Raw genomic sequence first — 22,018 nt, 5'->3', positions numbered from 1 at the left:
TAGTGCAAATCCCTCACGAAAGTGAAAAAACAGTCCGCAAGTCCATGAAAACCACATGACTTGGAAAAAGCTAGTCCACTGCAGAATCCACAGACAGGGTTCATAGAAGTCCAAACTCATTTGAAGCTGTTGCAAATTTCTCAAATACGTCTGGTCATCTTCAATACTACATGTAAAAAATAAATTCTCCTTCAAAAGCAGAACCTGGGAGCAACAAACCTCACAGATTTGAAATGATTAATCCATGAACAGCCACTTCCTCTCTCTTTCATTGAAATCAATGGGGAAATATGGGTAAAACAGACCCATTGAAATGAATGAGACTTAAGTTAGTCTCATCAAGTCCCATTCATTCATAACTTAAGTCCCATTCATTTCAATGGGTCTACTCCAGATAGGGCTTCTTTTGGATTTTATCCAGAGGTTTTTAGCCTTGGCCAGGTCATGCCCAATATCAGCAATAATTCTGTCCTTTTCATGCAGGCTTGAAACCCACAGCTTGAAAATCATGCATCGACGGCACACCACCCTTCGGGAGAAAGGGAGGAGGCAGGCCACCCGAGGCCCAGCCTACATGTTCAATGAGAAAGGCACCAGCTTGACACCTGAGGAGGAGCGCTTCTTGGATTCAGCAGAATATGGCAACATCCCAGTGGTCCGGAAAATGCTGGAGGAATCCAAAACATTGAACTTCAACTGCGTTGATTACATGGGACAAAATGCCCTGCAGCTAGCGGTGGGCAATGAACACCTGGAAGTCACTGAGCTTCTTCTGAAGAAGGACAATCTGGCTCGTGTTGGAGATGCCCTCTTGTTGGCCATCAGCAAAGGATATGTGCGCATTGTGGAAGCAATATTGAGCCATCCAGCCTTTGCACAAGGACAGCGTCTCACTCTCAGCCCTCTTGAGCAAGAGCTACGAGACGACGATTTTTATGCTTACGACGAAGATGGAACACGCTTCTCTCATGACATTACTCCTATCATCCTTGCTGCTCATTGCCAGGAATATGAAATCGTTCATATACTGCTCCTGAAAGGGGCACGGATAGAAAGGCCCCATGACTACTTTTGTAAGTGCAATGAATGCATTGAGAAGCAGAGGAAGGATTCGTTCAGTCATTCTCGATCAAGAATGAATGCCTACAAAGGATTAGCAAGTGCCGCTTATTTGTCTCTTTCTAGTGAAGACCCTGTTCTTACTGCTTTGGAGCTAAGCAATGAACTGGCACGGCTAGCCAACATTGAAACAGAATTTAAGGTAATATAAGATGATGGTGGCGATGATGATAACTCCACCTAAATATATTTGTTTATTTTGTTTAGAAAAGTATGATGACATTTCAGGGAAAATTAGGCCCAGGCTAGACTGTATTTGTGCATACCTTTGTTTTTTCAAATAATAGTCATAGAGTGGGGATTGGGGAATCAGGATTGGGACCAAGGTGAACAGGTGGTGTGGGGTTTAGCACTTGGCCCACATGTTGCAGTCCCCATGTATATGTTCCCTCCAAATTGCTGTTTACCTTGGGAGTAATCTACTGTTAGTGACAATGGAAGGTTTTCTCCTGGAGCAAACAACATCTTTGGGTGTTGTTGTTGTTGTTTTTAAATTAAGATTGCAGCATTGGAGGAAAGAGTTAAGCCTCATTCCTCATAAGCATTGGACACTATATGAATTGGGGGCACTGCAGCCATCCATCCAACCATCCAAACACATTAAATCCCTATGCACATGTATCATCTAGGTTAACTCTCAAAGAAAGGGCATGCTAGACGTTCCTATCAAAGAATCTGGTTTCAGTCTAGCCTGATAGTGTAACACTTTTAGGAACTGAAGAAATATGAATGATTTTCATTTGGGGGGCTTTCCAGAACAAAGACCTCAGTGTCTTTGTTCTGGCAAACAATATTCCTCAAACAAGAAGGAAACAAAGATGGTTAAAAACTAATATATTTTCGAAGTTTAACCAAATCTTACAAAGCTAGTTTCAGATGTATCCTCCCAAATCTTATTAGGAAAATCATTGAGCTTATCAATATTTTTCTTTAGGAGGGATAGAGTGCTAGACAGAGTTGATGTATTGGTTGTTCAGACAGTGTGCAAAAAGGTGATGGTTTCATGCTTATCCATCCATTTATTAACATATCCTCAATTTTCTGTCTTTGGGACTGTTGTTTCAATTTCAGGAGTACCTTTTTTCTGTTAGCTTTTAGGTCCCCTATGAGATTTGCCTTTGGGGTCCTGATAGATGGCATCCCGTCCCACATCTATTCAATTTGTAAACAGTGTTTGTTGACATTTGAAACAAAGTGCCATCCATATGCTGATGACATTTTCTTCACGTATCCCAAATAACTACAGCCATGATTTTTATGCAGTATCTAAATATGATGGGGACTGGATACCTCATCCAGACCTAACTGAGGTAATGAGAGCTTACAAGTCTTATACTTGGTGGTTGGCTGGACAACCAACACTGAAGGTTCATCTTCCCAAGCCAGTACAGGTTCAGCTCTTGCCGGAATTGCAACCTCAGATTTATAGCAATAACCAGGAATGCTGTTCCCCAATACACAAGAGGTTTTAGTGCTTTCTGGTAGACTCAATTTAGAGCTACATCATACAAGTGAATGGCCTCCATATGATTGCTCATGAGTGTTCAGTATTTTGGGGGTGATTGCTATGGCTTGGAGTAGCTACAATCACAAAACAATGCAACAAGGTGTATCTGTGGAACAGCAATTCCCATTACACATTTCTCACTGCCGTCCACTTACCCAGGGGCACTTCAGAGGAATCACAGGAATACAGTTTGCCTATGTGATCAGGTCCCTACTGAAATCCATCTCTTTATATACATAGTAATATGCTTTTTGTGGGGCTTCACCTGATGACTGTTCAAAAGCTGGACCAGGTGGAACAGTTGTACAAGAAATAAACTAAGCCCTTGGATCAGTTTGAGCAGTAGCAGAATTTATATCAGCAAGGGAAGGGAGCAGCCCCTGGGCAGGATTGTAAAGTGCTTGATCCTATGAACTACTGCTCCATTATGTGAGACTAACAATAAGCCTAAATTCAATGCAGACTTAGACATGCCTATTGAGAGCAATAGACTTATGCATGTCTAACTCTGCATTGGATTTAAGCCATAAGGAGAAAACACAAAGGGACCTAATCGGCCACTCCGTTTCTTGGCACGGCGGAAATTCGGGGCAACTGATAGGGCACAAACACTTGAATATTTTGCCTGTTTCATTCTTGGTGCAGAAAGAAGGGATTGCACTTATATCAATACTGTAATGTGTAAAGGGGAAAGGCATGCCTAAAGACACGCAGTAAAGTGAGATAACAGTGAATTTTAGGTAGAGTTTTGTGCAGTAAAATCACAACCCAAAGCAATACATATACATTGTTTTGCAAAATAGTTGTGAGAAATGTTACGATTTCAGCATATTAAACTACCATGAGGACTTTTAATTGAGAAGGGTGTTATATAAATATAGATGTTTTTAAATAATCCGATCAGGGCTAAAAATACATTTATATTCTCAAAAGGCTGTACAACTTTGGTGCTTTTTACAGTCCAGGAAATATCATATTAAGAATCAATAATATTTTATTAAATAATGCAAACAGCAGGGAAATTCACATCCCTACCCCCACTTGGTCCCAATCTGGATTACTGCTCTTTGTGAAAAGTTTAAAGAGATGGAGATACATTCTCATTTGGCACATAATATTTTTCCTCTATTGGCTGGGCTCAAAGTGGACACATGAACCATTTCAGCCTGTTTGTTGTTGACACAAGTTTAAAGTACATGTCACTATAATCCATTAATTTGTATGCTGCTTTTTCATAATAAGCCATGCTCAAAGTGGCTCACAACAGCTTCAGAAACATTTATATAATTAAATATAGCAATATTTCAAGGTAACCCTTGAACTAACAAGTTAACTAACCATTGCAAGGAATCTCAACAGCATTTAAACAGCATTTAAATAAATAGTCTTACCAATATTAACAGTCTAATAAAAACATTCTATATTAATACACTAAGGCCTCAGCTAGACCTGTGATGGAGGGGTGACTATGATATTTTTATCACAAGATCTCCCCCTCTGTTTACACATGGCACGCGATGACCTCGGAGGGAGAGGATGTTGCGCCCACCATTTTGTTTTTTGTTTTGTTTTTTTAAAGAGGAAGGAGTGCTCGTGCGCAAAAGGTAAGTTTTTTTTTTCATTTTTTTAACATTTTTCCCGCTCACCCCACCCCACCTAAGGAGCTCTGCACCCATGCGCGGGTCCCAGCTCCTTGTGAGTAACTGTGAGGAGCCCAGACAAACTGCGATGCCCGCCCACACATTCTGCAGTCTCAGGATAACCCCGAGACCATGGAAAAAGCAGGCCTAAAGTGTAGGGCCATATCCCAGGGCAAGGAAGGGATCATCCTTTCATGATCTCGGGATCCCCTGTGCATCATGTGAATGCACAGGGACAATCCCAGGGATTGCCCTGGGATAAAGCCCCGTCTAGCTATGGCCTAAGATTAATCAACCCACTATTAAAAAATACTAAGTCATACAGAATGCGAAAAAAGCAAGAAAAATAGCACATCTTACCCCAAACTGTGCGTTGCTCCCAGCAATGATGGCTAAAGAAACCATACACAGGGGCAGACCCTAAACTGTCATCATACACAGGGGCATTTAACTTTAGCCAGATGCCCCCCTCTGTTGTTTTAAAAGCTCATAACAAAGAAGTGGGGGGGGAGGAGGTGCTTAATCCTTCCCCCACCATTTTTGCATGCTAAACAAGGCAAGGGCTGTCAGCTACAGTTATTCGTTGGAATGTAATACGTAATTTGGCTCTTATTCTGGTATATTGCCTAAGGCAGGTTGGGCAACTTGTGACCCTCCAGATGTTTTGTCCTATGAATGTCATCAGCCCTACCCAGCATAACCAATGATGAGGGATGATGAAAGTTGTAGGCCAAAACCTCTGGGGTCTGTTCAAAAGCTACAAAGTTATTCTCGCAGAATGTTTATGCATGGTGGACATCTTGAGTGCTGCCAGGCGAAATAGTGAAACAAATTCTTCAGTAGAAATCCACGTCAAATGCACAGGTATTGATTGTCCATCCACATTGCTCTCTCTGAGGGTAGCTGGTAATCCTGGATGATATTTAACTGAGGAATCGTTATCTGATCCTGAATGATTGTGTGTCCACTAGGGATGTGCACACCAAATTCTGATTAGGAGCGTAGAAGCAGTAGCGGATTGGCCTGCTCCGCCTTACCCAGAGGCGGAGTAGGAGCGGACCGCGGACCCCCTAGAAGCAAGGCGAAGAGAAGCGGCCATTTTTCGGAGCTCCGAGTTCAGGCGGAGCGCTCCGGTCGCCATCTTGAAAACATTTTGCCATAGGATTGCATTGCGGCAAATAATCGCGCATAACTACGTTGTTTTTGAAGCTATCATTCTGAAAATTCTTGTGCACAGAGAGTCGTGGATGGGGGTCATTTTGAGACCACTCTCACCTCTCTGCATCGTACGGGTCACGGGCTATATTTTTGTGAAAATCGGGTCAACCGCGCGGCTCAAACTGCGTTTTCGGCTTTTCGCCCATAGGATTGCATTGAGGGAAAGAATCGGGGATAACTGGGGGGGGGGTTTAAGCTATCATTCTGAAAATTCTTGTGCACAGAGAGTCGTGGATGGGGGTCATTTTGAGACCACTCTCAACTTTCTGCATCGTACGGGTCGCGGGCTATATTTTTGTGAAAATCGGGTCAACCGCGCGGCTCAAACTGCGTTTTCGGCTTTTCGCCCATAGGATTGCATTGAGGGAAAGAATCGGGGATAACTGGGGGGGGGTTAAGCTATCATTCTGAAAATTCTTGTGCACAGAGAGTCGTGGATGGGGGTCATTTTGAGACCACTCTCAACTTTCTGCATCGTACGGGTCGCGGGCTATATTTTTGTGAAAATCGGGTCAACCGCGCGGCTCAAACTGCGTTTTCGGCTTTTCGCCCATAGGATTGCATTGAGGGAAAGAATCGGGGATAACTGGGGGGGGTTTAAGCTATCATTCTGAAAATTCTTGTGCACAGAGAGTCGTGGATGGGGGTCATTTTGAGACCACTCTCAACTTTCTGCATCGTACGGGTCGCGGGCTATATTTTTGTGAAAATCGGGTCAACCGCGCGGCTCAAACTGCGTTTTCGGCTTTTCGCCCATAGGATTGCATTGAGGGAAAGAATCGGGGATAACTGGGGGGGGTTTAAGCTATCATTCTGAAAATTCTTGTGCACAGAGAGTCGTGGATGGGGGTCATTTTGAGACCACTCTCAACTTTCTGCATCGTACGGGTCGCGGGCTAGAAGTTTTTAAAAAATCGGCGGGAAAAATACCTTTTTCAAAGGGCTGAGGGGCAGAGTCAGCTCCCGGTCATGATGATCCCAAAGTTGGAGGAGGGCATAGGCAAAACAGGTAACTTGGGATTCTGGGAAACTTCTCTTTCTTCATCTGAACGGGCTTTTCCCCGTGTTTTTTAACACACCTCGCAGGGATGTTGTGTGTGGGGTGCCCGATTTTCAAAAATTCGCCAAAAATCAGGGGATGATGGGATTGCTTTGAAACTTGGCGTGCGTGTGTATATCCCCATGAGGTGTCATGGTGCCAAACATGAGGTTTCTAACTTGAACAGAAAAAAAGTTGTATAATTTTTTAGCTTTCAATGCAAGCCTATGGGGGGGAAACGGAGCTCTGGATCCGGATCCGGAGCTCCGGGCGGAGCGGAGCGTAAGTGGGCGGAGCGGGGGCGGGGCGGAGCGGCCCGATCCGAAAAATGGCGGATCTGCAAGTGAAGCGGAGCGGGGGGTCCGTGCACACCCCTAGTGTCCACCCAGAAAAACTGGTACCTGTTCCATCAGACAAATGAAGGAGTACTCATGGCAGAAAGGAAGAAAGAAACAAAGAGGTGTGAGGTGCGTTCACTAGGATAACCAAACACTATGTCTGCCTCAGCAGCAGGAGTTGTGAGGATAGAAGCCATTGCATCCTACAATTGTTATGAGCATAGCAAAATTCATTGGTAAAAAGTGACTGGAAAGACAATATAAAAGAACATCTTAGTGAATGGCTCTTAATCTAACAATGCAGAAATATTTATGGAGGTATAAAACTATTACTAAGAAAAACTGTTTAAAAAAAAACTCCACAAACTTGGAAACAACAATTTTCCTGGCTGCAAAAAACATTCTCCAAGTGTAGCTAAGAACTGCATCACGTAACATAAGAAGATCACCATAGTTATACCATTTATACCCATGCCATATACCATAATATGTCTTTATAACTGTGTAATCATCATTTTGAGTACTCTGGGTGTCTTTATGACTGCATAATTATGATAGAGTCCCAAGTATCCTGGGAGGGGTCATACCTCAGTGGTACAGTTTTGAATAGAAAAGGTTCCAGGGTCAGTCCATGACATTGAAAGCCAGTCCTCACTTGGCCATGAAACTCCCTGGGTGAGTTTGAGCCAGTCATTGACACTGAGCCTAAACTACCTTACAAGGTTGTTGTGAGGCTAAAATGCAGAGAATGAGGAGGAGGGCCATGTAAGCTGCCTTAGATTCCATGCAAGGGGTGGGGGAGGAATGGGATATAAATGTAATAACAAATAAATACATTTCCAGTTCCAAAAAGGACCATGTAGCAGGTTACAGGAAAGATCTCTGGTGCATCCCTACAGAGCCAATGCTGGTCATAGCAGACAACAGTGGAGGCTGGTGGCTCTGATGTCAGTGGGGTGGTGAATCTGCTCCAGGTTTCTGTCAGAACCAAGCAGAACTCTAATGGAGCTATCCATGGTGCTCCACACCTTGGATAGCTCCTTTAGAGTTCTGGCTGATACCCGGAGTGGATTCAGCACTCCATTGACATCGGAGCCACTAGGCTAGAAAGACAAATAGTCTGATCAGATCTGGCACTCTATGGTATGCCTGTGCGGCCAAAAAAGGATAAGCATCTTCATGCATTTGAGGAATACACTGTGTGCATATCTAAGGTGTTAGAGAAAGCTGAACCAGATTCAAATTACTTCAGATTTCTATGACTCAAACCCCACTACAACAGACTTTGCAGTAGCCAGTGACTTTCAGGTTGTGTGGACTGGGTTGTTTTTTAAAAAACTTTTCATAACTGTACACAAATTTAATAAAATAAAACCATGAAAGTTCCTGGTAAATATGCTAATGCATACACCATTAACCTCCATATTTTATACATCTCTGATCTTTCGTCAGCCTCCACACACCACTTTTCTGTGTGCTCATCTCGTTGATTGTGTGCTGAGCTCAGAAAATATGCAAAATCGTACCTGCCAGCGAAAGTTATGTCAATTGCAGCAGACTTTTGGTGGATGTTTCCAAAGGGGGAGGAATCCGATTCCATCAATGAGCATACAGCAGAACAAAAGACACCTGACAATTCACAAAACACAGATGGAATGGAAGAAATATGTACATCCCTATTCTAGACATTTCCATGAATTCATAACTAAGGTTATTCATATCTAATTCAATATCTGTTCATCTTTCTGGAGCCATCAGGGTTTCCCCATTCTCAGCCTGAGGAAGGCCAGTGTGGAAAATAAATGAGGCAGATAGATAGAGGCCATATATGCATAAGACTATGTGTGCCTTGGCCTCTGAGAGATTGATTCAGACTTTGAGAAACAGAAAGTTTTTTCATTGATCCCTACTCCTAATCATTAACATTAGGAATAAAGAACACTGTTTCATTTTGCCCCATTTTTATGGATGTAGGATAGGGAGCAGCTGAATGACATGATGGCCAAAATTCGGGTGAATAAACACTGGAGGGGAGAGGAGGAGATGGCATCAGAAAAAGTGTCGTGGCTCACATGGTAACTGACCATATATCCCTAGGGAGACTTATGAGAATCTTTGCTGTAAAATATTACTATCATAAATTCAGCTAATCAACAGGTCCCCTTACAACAATGTGTTTGTAGGGAGACAATAGCACCCTAGCATGAGGGTATGTCAAAGAAAGATAAACCTGCAAAGAACTCTGGCATATTAAATCTCAAATTAATCTTAAAATCCCACAATCAACTATCAATAAGGCAGAATCCAGAAGCACAGGGATACTCACTGAGAGCGCAATCCTGTGTGTCTTTTGACAGAAAAAAAGTCCTCCTAGCCATGCTGGGAGCTGTAGGACTCACCCGCCCCATGTCTAAACATGCATAAGGTTCAGCCCTAATTCACACATACACTACATCTGCTTTTGTTGTTGATACAACTGCATCTGTTGCTTCCAAAGTTCTCAGATGCTATCTCAGTGATTGGGCCAATTGGGAATTCTTCAGTAATAATGCAAATGAGTATTAATAATAAGCTCTGCCCTCTTCATCTTAGTATTTCTTCTTCTTTCAGCCTTGCCCCTCTCCACCTACTGAAATGTGGCCTACTCAGTTCCTCTCCATCACTTCTTCACCTACATCATTTCCTGTTTCTTCTCTCATTCCACAGATCATGGGAGGAAGACACTAAATCCCTCCCCCCTTTACTCTCCTTAACTCTTCCTCCTTTACTCTCCTTCACAGAACCCTCAATTACACTTACTCCTGCTCCCGCTTCCTCATCTTCTACTCTTAGCGCCTGGGTCTAAGAACCTCAATCATTTTGTATTCTGCATATAGGGAGAGATTGTATTTATTTTAGATGAATGCAGTGACAGGTTATGAATGATAAATCTGATAACATTTTTATGTTTTAATGCAATGAAATTATTTGACATCATTGGAAGGAGTTGTCATAGGCCTTAGCTAGACTTACCTGATAGTCCGCAATGGAGGAGGGAAGAACTCGCATTATGGTTAACGTGAGATCCCTCCTCCGTTTACATGTGAGGTGTGACGACCTCAGGAAGAGAGGCATCACACCCGCCATTGATTTATTTTTAAAGGAGAAGCAGCGCACGAATGCTCGTGCGCTTAAGGTAGGTCTTTTTAAAAATTTAACTTAATTTCCCCACTCCCCTCACCCTACTTTCGATGGGTGCAGCCAGAGACTGCGGAAAAACTGGGCCCAAAGGGGAGGGCTGTATCCCGGGGCAAGGGAGGGATGATCCCTCCCTGATCCCAGGATCCCCTGTGCGTCATGTGGACTCACAGGGACGATCCCGGGGTTCGCCCCATGATAAAGCCTGGTCTAGCTAAGGTCTTAGTTTCTTTTGAGCACTCTATCAAACATACAAAGTGACTGATGGAAGAGCAACTAAAACCATTTGAACTTGATGTAGTAAGATTCCAACTGTAGGTTCAGAAATTCAAGTAAACATTCTCTCAAAGACACAAGGTCGCATATCATGAAGTTCCGTTCCTTCACATATTCTGTTGAAATATATTCAGTTCTGATTTTGAGTGGGTCAAAGCCGAAATGTAACATTTGGAAAAGGGTTGTAGCTCAGTAGTAGAGCACATGATTGGCATGCCAATGGTCGCAGGTTCGATCCCTGGCATCTCCAGGTAGGGCCGGTAAAACTCCTGTCTGAAACCCTGGAGAGCCGCTGTCAGTCAGTGTCAACAGTACTAGGCTAGATGGACCGATGGTCCACCTAGTATAAGGCAGCTTCCTATGTGCCTAGATAGATTTAATTACTTTGACCTGTATGTCACAATATCATTTCATAGGTGAATTTCAGAGCAGCTGGCTTTTAAATAATAAATTAAAATTATACAGCCACTTGGTAAAGATGCAGAAATTTGTTCTATGACTCAGGTTGAGATGTGTCTTGTTCTGTTTAAATTAAGAGCAGCAAATTCCCAGCTTAAGCCAGAAAAGAAAAAATCCACTCTCAGGTGCAGCCCTATTTGTCTTTATATTCATCCAGCAATGTTGTTAAAGATGTTTCCCGCTTGACTAAGTTGATTACATTTTCTGTAAGAGCTTGAAAATATGTCAGGGAGGATTAAAAGGCACAATTTAACCTAGTGCAAGAAGTATGAAATGTCACCTTCATATGAGGAAATATGCAGATTTCCCCGCCTGCCCCCCAGAGGTATCAGCTGCAAGCAAGCAGGTGTCGCGTTTCTCAAACTAGGAAGTGAAATAAATAAATCCTGTAAGTATAAAATTGGCTAAATGCTCCTTGATCATCTCTTCAGATGACCATATTTTTAGCAAACAATTTGAGGGCAATGCCCTTGTGCATAGGCCATTCACATATGTCAAACCTTAACGTTGCTAAATGAAAATCTATTGGATATGGAACAGTATATAAATATTGTAAATAAATAAATAAATAAATAGTAAATGCAACCCAAAAATAAACCACAGAAGGCTTAGCGTAAATTGAATCTTGCATCGATCTTATTTCGATGCCCGTTTATCACCTCCCTTAATCCTTTCCCATACTCAGTAGAGAAAGGGCCTCTCCCTTTTTTCCATATGGCATTCAATAATCCACACGTTTCAAGAGCACTTTGAATCTTTTTGACAAAGAGAGCAACCTCCGCATCTTCCCATACAGTAATCTAAGCAAATTAAATTACAGAATTGCATAGAGGAACAGGATATGGTCTCATCAGTCAGAAATGGTATTATAAGATTTCAAGTCACACTCATTAATATGTGTTGTGCCTCCACCCACGCCTGCAGACCAGAGTCCACATGGTTCATAAATGCTACCAGCAGCTCCGTTAGGAGCCTCACCTTCTCGATGCCTGGGATGCTGCCCTTTTCTTTCATGTTACTTCGTAGCAAACATCAATGCAACTGCAGGTGGCCACATGAAATTGTAAGCACATGTACACTGATGTAACTTCATAAGCCAGGGGTAGGCAATGTGGTGCTTGTGGGCACTTTCTTGGCACCCACAGGGGGACCCTGCCTCTCCCACTTAAAAAGAAAACATATTTTCTTACCAGGAACTGAGAATACTGTGAAAATGGCTTCTGTTAGTGCTGAAAACTGTGGGTTCAAAGGACGTGGGCTGTTGTTGTTTTTTGTGTGTGCTTTGCCGCATCTTCCATGGTGGCCATTTTGTGGTGGTGCCCAGGGCATTTTTCAAATTGTCCAAAGTGCCCACAGCCCTAAAAGGTTGCCTAACCGTGGAGGAATACCTATGGTTATCTCCAGTCTGTAACTGGTGATAACAGTGGGGAATGCAGGCAGACAACTCATTGGGAAGTTGTTACATGGGCAAAGCAACTGGGACTGAGATGGCAGCTGGAAGAGTGTTCCTCCAGCTTCCAGCTCATTTAGGTGGCTTCGCCTGCTCCATGTCCTCTCCCCAATGGGAGAAGGCATGGGCAGGCAAAGCAGCATTGCTGCATGCCAGCCTTCTCCAACAGAGGCTTATGCTCAGCAAAGCTCTTTCCCAGTGAACGTGTCAGGAGGGTCTGCTGGAAATGGGCAATGACGCTCATTGCTTGTCTGGAAAGGGTTAACCTGATTAACCTTCCTTTAATTTGTCTTTATTGGCTTACTTGGTTCTGCCCTTTCTTCCGCTCCTATATCTTGACCACTCCCTTTCCAATCTGCTCTGCTTCACTCCTCCATTTTCTTATCTTTCTTCCTCGCTTTGAAATGAGATTTGTTTTTTGCTTCTCCAGTATCTGAGATGATGACGTATGTATTTTTTTATTAGAATAAAAACTATTATTGATTTCTTTTTTACCTTTATCATAAGCCTTAATAGACTGTTTATTTCAACTGCCATCTGCGCACTCATTAAGCTCTCCACATATATCCTACACTACAGGATCATCTTCCCAACCTGCCCACCGGTAACTGAATGATGTCAGGGGCATGCTTATGCCTCTGCTATCAGGAGGTGCAGCACGTGAAGAGCTGGATGGGAGGTCATCTGCCCCTCACACCTACTTTTGTCTTCTCCTGTTGTAAAGTTTTGGCTAGCTATGTCAGTACTGAAAAGTAATCCCATGCCCAAATCTGCCAGCCCCATGTGGGACTGTAGACCATCCCTGCCTGCAGGGGTTTCCCCATTCACTTCAATAGAGGGAGAAGTTCAACATGTGCAAAGGGATATACATTGATATAGTGCCCCCTTTCATTGAAAGGAATAGGGGACTACTCATGAAGGACTTTTGTGTCACTGTTCTATCTAATATGCCCACAACGAGGTTGCTGAATTTGGGCATGGGAGTTTCCATTTGTCTCTTCCTTTGATTTGTATTTCCAATCTGCTCTAAGCCTAAAGGTCCAGGACAGGTGAAAACATGACCAGTCCTATGAAATCCTATCCACACTTACCTGGGAGTAAGCCCCATTGAATTTACAGTAAAACTATAAAAATGCTGACAGTAAAAATACAATAAAAACAAATTAAATAACTATCAATATGCTGCCCTTTCATGACACTCTGAACTGCTGCCTGAGATGGCTGCTTCACACTATCAAATGCTAGGGCTGGCCCTGCCCATCTGTAATCATCTACACTCCTGTTCCTCCTTTGAATCTTTTCTTAACATATCACAAACATGCACCTTCCATTACTATCAGCCCATTCTCCTTTCTGTTTTGTGACTCTTAACAAAACTAACAAATATTTTTAGCTGAAGTGAATATTCAGAGGAACATTCATATCTGTTCATCTTTCTGGAGCCATATAGCCCTGCATACATATCTGGCCAACCTGCACCATCACTTTGCGCTCTCTCTCTCTCCACACCCCCACCCCCACCCCCACCAATAGTTGTAACTGTTTTGTAGATTACCTTTAAGAACATACAAAGAATCCTACAGGATCATACTCTCAAGGTCCATCTCATTCAGCTTCCTACTGCTCACAGTGGCCAATGAGAAGCTTCTGGGGAAAGCCACCAGCATTCTTCTTCAACAACAACAACAACAACAAAATACTATGGTCTGTTTTATCCTTTGCAAATGCTTGAGTTCATATAGTGTATTCCTATATTGCTGGATTGGATACATGGCCTTAGGGGTATGGATACACATGTTCCATTCACAACGTAATTAGCATTCTGTTCAGAGTGCCATGCCCCTTGCAGAGTGCTGTGATGACATTCTGGGGAAAAGCTATCAAGCAAAAGGTTAATGCACTCTGGAAATTTCAAACATATCCATCCTGAGTCTTAACTGCTTCCTTTACTGCTATATTTGACTGTACATGAGCTGTCTTGTAACTTAAATATGAGACAGCAGATGATCTCACATTATATAGGAAGGTGCACAAGTACTCACTCACAAATTAGGTAACACAGATTCTGCACCATCACTGGGCCAGAGAAAGCACCAACAATCAGTTGTACTGACAATGACTACACAGCAGTAATTGGGACACAAATCCGGGAATATTTATTTATTCATTTGTATCCCGCCCTATATCACTAGGATCTCAGGGCGGCATACAGTTAAAATGATATAAACACAGTAGTCATCAGCACAACTATGAAAGATTCTTAGTTCGACGCTTTATGGAGTCATATATAAATGGTGGAACAGTGCAATCTTATACATGTCTACAATACGACTTCAGCCTAAGACAAGGATGGGCATAGGTGGAGAGGGTAGAAAAATTGACAGTGACCGCTCGCACTATATCCTATAGGCCATTTTTACTTCGAGAGCTGGGATTTGTTTTGCAACTATGTGCTGCTTTTTCCTTAGTAGCAGGGGAGCTAAGGGCCCAGCTAAATGTTATGCTGATTGCATGAATGCAATGAATGAATGTGCACATTTTAATTATGTAAATAGCAGCCATGGGGAGGGAGGGGGAACAAAAAGCATCACACTGCAATGGGTGGGGAGAGAGAGCTTAACCCATTCCCTACCTTTCCATAGTCCAAATGACACACATCCCAACCTACCCAAGAAGGTGCAATTTGCATTGGTAAGGGAGGCTATATTGATTGGTGCCAATAAAGGCTTCCTTCTCAATGCTAATTGCAACTGGGGAGGTGATTTTCTTCAGCACCACAGAGGGAAGGAAAAGAAATCTTCACACACTGTGGTCCTGATACTGTGTCTGTTCCCTCCACAGCTGCCATTCACATTGTAAAAGGCAGGCACAATTAATTGCATTCATGCAATTAATGTCACCTTTAGTTTGGCCCTAATTGGCTACTGTTTGAGGTAGAACCAACTTTTTGTATTGTAACTGCTAAAGACTGTCAAAAAGACAGATTTTCCTGACACCAGTGCACTGACTCCCCCAACACTGTGTATAAATATTTGGTTTTCATGTAGGAATGTAGGAGAATTTTTTTTCAGTTTGGTTTTGACCAGAAGTCCATATAATTCTGAGCTTATGATGTGATTTGCAGAATTAAAACAATATATTTGAAAAATATTTTAAGATGTGCATGAAATGTGCATACTTTTGAAAAATGCACACAAACATGCTTCAATCGATGGGAGAACGATGGATACATTTAAAAAATGGACCCAATTAATGCATAGATTTGCACAAAAATATGCACAAAAATGAAGACAATTTTTCATGCAAAAAGAAACGAGCAAACGAAGACCATAATGTGATGCGGACATGAGTCGGAATGAGATTTGAGGGAGCCTTTGGAAAACTCCAGCGAGCTGAAGTTTTGCTGATTTGCACATCCCTATTTTAGGGCTTGTAAAGTGAATTACATTCTGGAATTCTGCCTGGCTCTCCATAATAGTGCTAGAGTCAGCAAGGCAGGGCTAGAGGAACAGGGAGAACCAGTGGAGGCTGGTGGCTCTTATGTCAGAACTCTAAAGGAGCTATCCAAAGTGCTGAATCCATTTTGGGGACAGGGTTCAGCACTTAAAACACATTGAAGTTTGTTTCAGCTCTCTTCTGTTTTTATTTTTGACCTGCTTTTGCTCCTTTGTTTTGTTCTTTTGTTTTTGGCTTCTTTGAAAAAGTTCAAATAGAAGAAGTTCACACTCCCCCCCCCATTGACTAAAGCATGAAAATATACATTTTAAAGTGCACTTTATTTTTATTTTTATTTTTTTAAAAAATGTAATTGCAAATTTGTGAGCATTTCTTTAAAAACAAAAACAAAAACCTGCTCCATCTTCTGTTCAGATTCAGGATTGCGAAAAGGATGCAGTCACATGATTTGTGAACAGAAATGAAATTCCCATACATCCCTAGCCTGCTTGCTGGCTTGAAATTCTACAGTTCTTCTCTCCCTGTACACTCCCATACCAGCTGCTGAGATGGGCTACTAAGTAAGATGCTACTGCCCAACTTCCAGGGCTTCTGATCAAAATCCTGCTGTGCCTGGCAATTTATCTGATTAAAAATGCATCATCTGCATCATCATCATCATCATCATCATCATCATCTCACTGTATGAAAGAGAATGATATCCAGTGGCTCCAAGCCTTGTCTTTTTCAATCGGTACAAAGTTTTCAGAATGAGTCACTAACTGTAGAATAGTTTCACTGACTGTAACAAGATTACTCCAGAAGAAATTATTTTAAGATTGAAACTAAGCTCCCTGAAAGCTGGAAGTATGAGCATGAGAAGCATAGATGTTTCACAGAGGGCAAAGAAGAATTCTACTGCTTTTTTAGAAATCATGAAGGAAAGTAAGGGGGTATATAGCGATGCCCTTGAGATCTGGAATTACTGTGAGTGTATCAAATGCTTTGGAATACAGATGGATTATAAATATTTAAAAACTTGAATAAATGCTGAAAAATAGTTGGAAGAAACAAAATTTAGAAATCATTAAAGATCTATCTATCTATCTATCTATCCAGGGAACTGCCAGTAGCAGTACGATATGGCAGAGAAATGAATTCATATTTCCTGCATATTCTGCAGTGGACCAGCTTTTTCCAAGCTGCATGGATTCTGCAGACTTGTGGACTCATTATTATTATTATTATTATTATTATTATTATTTATTACTACATAAAATACAAACCAACATAACAATTAACATACCAATACCTAACAAATTACTTGAATATATAATTATTAACATATAATGCTTTATCATAACATAATCCAACATAATTCAACATAATAACAAGTGCTCCCCCTTCCCTTTGGGATCATTCCTGTTTCCAAAATCTTAACACCTCTTCTGCTGGTGGTTTCCCACTTCCCTTAGAAAACACAAATATTAGGAACTGTTTCCAAATTTCCTCAAAATCGTTCGTTTTTGCTATACCTCTTCTCACTTTAATGTTACATGTTAATTTATCATTAATAGCAATCTCCCATATTTCTTTATACCACTCTTCAATACAATAATCACCTTGAATCTTCCAGTTCCTAGCTACAATCAACCTTGCTGCAGTCAGCAAATTCATTATCAATTCCTTAATTTCTTTTCTACAATTTTGTTTTTGTTTACTTTTTAGGGGGGATTTGCACATTTGCAGCAATGCACATTAGTGCTGATGTGCATTTGCAAACATGAATGAAACTCTCATACATAAAATCAGGTTCTGTCAATGAGCAGATGGATTCTGACAATCCATGCAACATAGATAGAACAGTGTTTACAAAATCCATACCTCCCTATGATGTGGCCCAAGCAGGGATCATTACAAAAGAATAACATGTAAAATAAGGCAAATAGAAAGGGCTGACATTTTTTTCTAATGTAAATATTCTGCAATAAATATAATACTATTTTGTAAATTAGAGAGTTTTGTTCTTATTTCTTTAGGGGTAACATCCACACAGTCCCTAAACTTACACATTATAGGGATTGGCATATCAGTCTATTTCCAAGACAGATCACTATGGAATGTGTTCACTCATAGGTCTGTTCTGTCCCATTTCTGCATTAATGTTTAATTTAGGAAGGACTTTACACAAAAATTGCATTTAAAATAGCTAACCACATATTTTCTGAGAATAGACATTTCTAAAGACATTTGGACATCAAATATGCTTTGGCTGACATATTTTCTCTCAAAAGATGATTTTTTAAAAAATAATAATAATTCAGGATTGTTGAAAGCCAGTGGATAACTCAGTTCCGATTCATGCACTAGCTTATGAGTGTGGATCAAGTCAGTTCATACTGGAATGCATGAAGAATGAATTCTTCAAGCATCTCAAAAACCTTTACTGTGCTGCTGGGGAAAGCAGCAAAAATAAAATAATAAAAATAATTTAAAAATTGCAGGACTGATGGATAACAGATTTTGCACAATATGGTTTTGCAGGCTTCTGCAAGCTTCAGAAATGGGCTGCATATGCACATTCTCTAGAAATCCGTACCAAGTTGGAGAGCTGATTATACAACATAGTGCCAGAGCCAACGGTTTCAACAGATTGAGAGGAACTGGGCTCTTAATAGAGCTTCGGCTATTGGGTGGTATAAAAATGTAATAAATAAATAAATAAATAAAAATTAATTCTCAGGCTACCTCTTCTTGTGGTGCAGATAAACAATCTCCTTCTGATTACCTTATCTTGAGTAATCTGGAGCACTTTTCACCTTTTATATATAATCACATTCACTAATGTGTTTAGAATCGCCGCTTCACTGGTCCCCCACTCCGCTCTGCGGAGTGAGATCTGGCTCCGCCGCCATCGCCGCATGGGCACCACCACTGCCAGGTAAGCCACCCTCCCACTTCCTTACCTGTGTCCGTCATCGTGGGCTTCAATTGAGGCCCTGGCTTGAAGCCGGAATTGGCCTCGGCCTTCACTTCCGGATTCAACCGGGGCCTCAATTGAAGCCCATGACAGATGCAGGTAAGCCTCCCTCCTCCCTGCCCCCTTACCTGGCTCCATTGCCGCAGGGACTGCGCCTCCACTGCCACCAGATGAGTCCCCCTCCCACCCCCACTTACCTGCATCCAGAGCTCCGGATTGAGGCACTCCTCTTCACCTTGATCCGCAGCCCCCCCCCCCGACTCTCTTCACCTCCGCCTTTCCCGGAGGTGAATCAGGCCACATCGCTCCTGCTTCTCCGAACCGAAGAGAAGCGGAGCACAGCCCTACTTAGAATTCTCATTCCATCTGTGCCCAAGCACTGAAAGAATGGGAAGGGATAAGGAACATATTCCTGAGGGATTAGACATAAGAACGGGATTTCCTTGCTAATGCTAGCAAGAGGTACCCCAGGGATTCCTTTGCTAGCCCTAGCCCTAGTCACTTCCCTTATCTCCAGTCTTTGATGAGAGGTCAGAGATACAGAAGGGATTCCATTGCCAGCGCTCTCACTAACAAGGGTGTGTGTACATTTGTATGCATGCACTTGCATCTGTGTGCATGCATGTGCCCTCTTAGCATTGCCTGATGCAACCCTTGGGTCCAAAAAGTTTGTGGACTCCTGAGTTAAGGGAGAATGCCAATCATAGTATCCAATTTTTTATATCTATTTTTTTTAATCCCATCTTTGTTTATGGGTAAATGGATTTTACATTGCAGCTTTGATTCTCAACCCTGCCAAGTCCTCATTTCATTTTAACTTCTATTGGCAGAGCACCTCACAGTACTCCATGCCAGTTTCATGGGCATCATAACTCATAGCTATGGCACAGGAGGTCCTATTTTTTCAGATCAGTTTTCATCTGGCTTGTGTGTCAGTGCCCTAGTCTGAAAGCATCGGCCAGCTGGCGTCTTTGCATGCAAGAGGATTTATTCAGGAAAATCTTATCAGCTTCAACAATCTTCTTGTTTGCTTATCACAGCAGCCATGATTATTAGGACTCATAGTAATTTTTGAAAAACTGAGTTTATTGAAAACAATGGGAAGATTATAAAATACACATTGTAGATATGTTTACTTGTAATTAAGTCCTATGGATTTCATGGGATCTTACTTCCAAATGCAGTTTGCCTTACAAATGTTGCCTCTGCCATGATGAAGTCACGATGTGGCAATGGGCTAGACATGTATGAGGGTTCGTTTTATATCAGAATTTACCTAGTTTGTACCTTCTGAACTGAACACAGGCTCAGATGCATTTGTGGGCAAAGTCCAGACGTTTCCAAACTTGGAATGTGATTTGCATCCCCTCCCCACCAATTTTTTTTTTGACCTGTTCAACAACATGCATTCATTTGAAAAATTCACATGAAAAAAATGCATACGTTTGGAAAATGTGTACAAATATACTTTAAGCAATGGGAAAAGAATGTGTACAATTCAAATATTTGCACAATTGAGGCATACTTTCGGAAAATACACATGAAAACATGCAAAAATGGGGGATCTCACCCTCTGATATGGACTTGAATCGGATTGAGCTTTGAGATTGAATTTGAAGAACCTCAGCGAGATTGAGTTTTGCTGATTCACACCTCCCTACCATAGATGAGCCACTCTATCTCAGCCTCATTGTCTACCCCCATAAATAACATGGGGAAAATAGTCCTGACCTATCCCAGGGATGGGAAACCTGTAGTTCCAGGGTCACCTGGCGCAAGGATTTAGTTGAGGCCTCTGGCAAGAGTGATCTGTCCCTCCCACGGCTACCCACAATGGAGGTGAGAGGGAGAGAAACCCTCGCCCTTTCCTCCTTTATCAGTATTCCCAGTTGTGTGAAGGCTTCTATTTGTGTTCAGGTGAACATGAGCAGAATCATCTTTCCTTCATTTGCCATTAACATGGAAAGGTCAGGGACTGAGTGGACAGGGTTATTGGGGATAAGGCTTGTGTGTACACCCCACCTACCTACCCCATACATACATATCCATTTCTAGTGCAGGCTGAATGCCTCCATAGCGCTACACCACTGTTATATGCTTTTAAGGGTTTGGTTCTAAGTCAAGCAGAGGAATCCAATGGGAGTCCAGTTAATCTTCATGAGTTCTTCTACCTTCTATCAATTTGATTTGTCATGTGCTGAATATAACAAAAAGAGAGGAAGTGAATTCACCATGGGAACCAGGAAACAACCAACCATAGATATTAAATCCTGGCCTTGAATGGCATTGTGTTTCTATATATAATTATTAAATGTAAAATCATCTGAACTTTTTTTTTCATGATGAGTGATCTGAATGTTAAATGGTAATAAACTGCGGGTAGTCATTATATATGGATTCTGTGTCCAGCTTAATGCACAAACACATTCATTTAATGAGCTGAGAATAGGGATAAATTGTAGGCTTTCTGGAGATGCTTAATTATATTACACTCTGTTTCAAGAGAGCTTCCACCTGGGAGTCTAAGGGGGAGAAACCGGGGGGTGGAAACCTGAAGGTGGTTTTACTGGCAGGCTAGATCATGTAGCATTTGTGTCCAGTCACTTTATAATAACCAAAAAGTTATTATTATTTATTTATTTATTTATTTATTTATTTATTTATTTATTTATATAGCACCATCAATGTACATGGTGCTGTACCATTTTACAGTATAAAGACTAAGGGTGAAATTCAGCTAGTGCCTCCACCAACTAACAGCTTCTCTCAGTGGAACAAGGATGTGGAGTGATTCTATCTCCCTCGGCAGACCCTTGGTCTCACCCCAAAGTCTGTTCTAGAAGGTTGGGGTCCTATGATATATTTCTGGGACTGAGAGCTGCTGAAGGAAAGAGGGGAAAGGAAAGCTTAACTGCATGTCTGAAAGTCTGCTTGTATGACATTGGATGTCACCCAAATGTTCTTTTCCTGACTGAATCATCTTCCAGTTTGTATCAGCTATGAAAGGTACATCTAGTTCAAGTGCACAAGCATAGTGTATATTCTGTTGCTCATGTTTGGACACAGACAAGGTGAGTTGCACTATGATTACAATGTGCAATTAATTTTCTCTAGATCCAAACTATCTTTCCATCTCATACTAATATTTCATCAGTGACACCATTAATACCAGACCAGGGGGCAGCAGTTCAGGGTCCCACTCAGCAGCCCACCACCAAAAACTGGCAAAAGAGATCACTGTACTTTCATTGACTTCCTACTCTGCTCCACTAAATGAACAAGAGCTCACCAAATGCCTCTTCGACCCAATTCAGTACCGTCCGAGTTTCGGACTGAAGCAGCTCAAAGCAGCCTGCTTCAGTTCAGTATTGTGATCCGGA

At 41.8% G+C, this 22,018-nt stretch overlaps 2 protein-coding genes across 2 annotated transcripts in view; one reads left to right on the top strand and one right to left on the bottom strand.

Annotated features, from left to right (window-relative positions):
• SMAD5 (SMAD family member 5) overlaps positions 1-22,018 on the bottom strand; it is a 320,505-nt gene that overhangs the window by 39,737 nt on the left and 258,750 nt on the right. The window lies entirely within an intron of this gene.
• TRPC7 (transient receptor potential cation channel subfamily C member 7) overlaps positions 509-22,018 on the top strand; it is a 148,002-nt gene continuing 126,492 nt past the window's right edge. Inside the window, exon 1 of the mRNA XM_063123309.1 lies at positions 509-1,261. Within this exon, the coding sequence (XP_062979379.1) occupies positions 509-1,261 (753 nt within the window). The remainder of the gene's footprint in view (positions 1,262-22,018) is intronic.

Source organism: Elgaria multicarinata, chromosome 3 (genome assembly GCF_023053635.1).
Source record: "Elgaria multicarinata webbii isolate HBS135686 ecotype San Diego chromosome 3, rElgMul1.1.pri, whole genome shotgun sequence".
NCBI classification, from domain to species: domain Eukaryota; kingdom Metazoa; phylum Chordata; class Lepidosauria; order Squamata; family Anguidae; genus Elgaria; species Elgaria multicarinata.
Note: the sequence above shows the minus strand (reverse complement) of the source record. Positions and strands in the feature narration are given on the sequence as shown.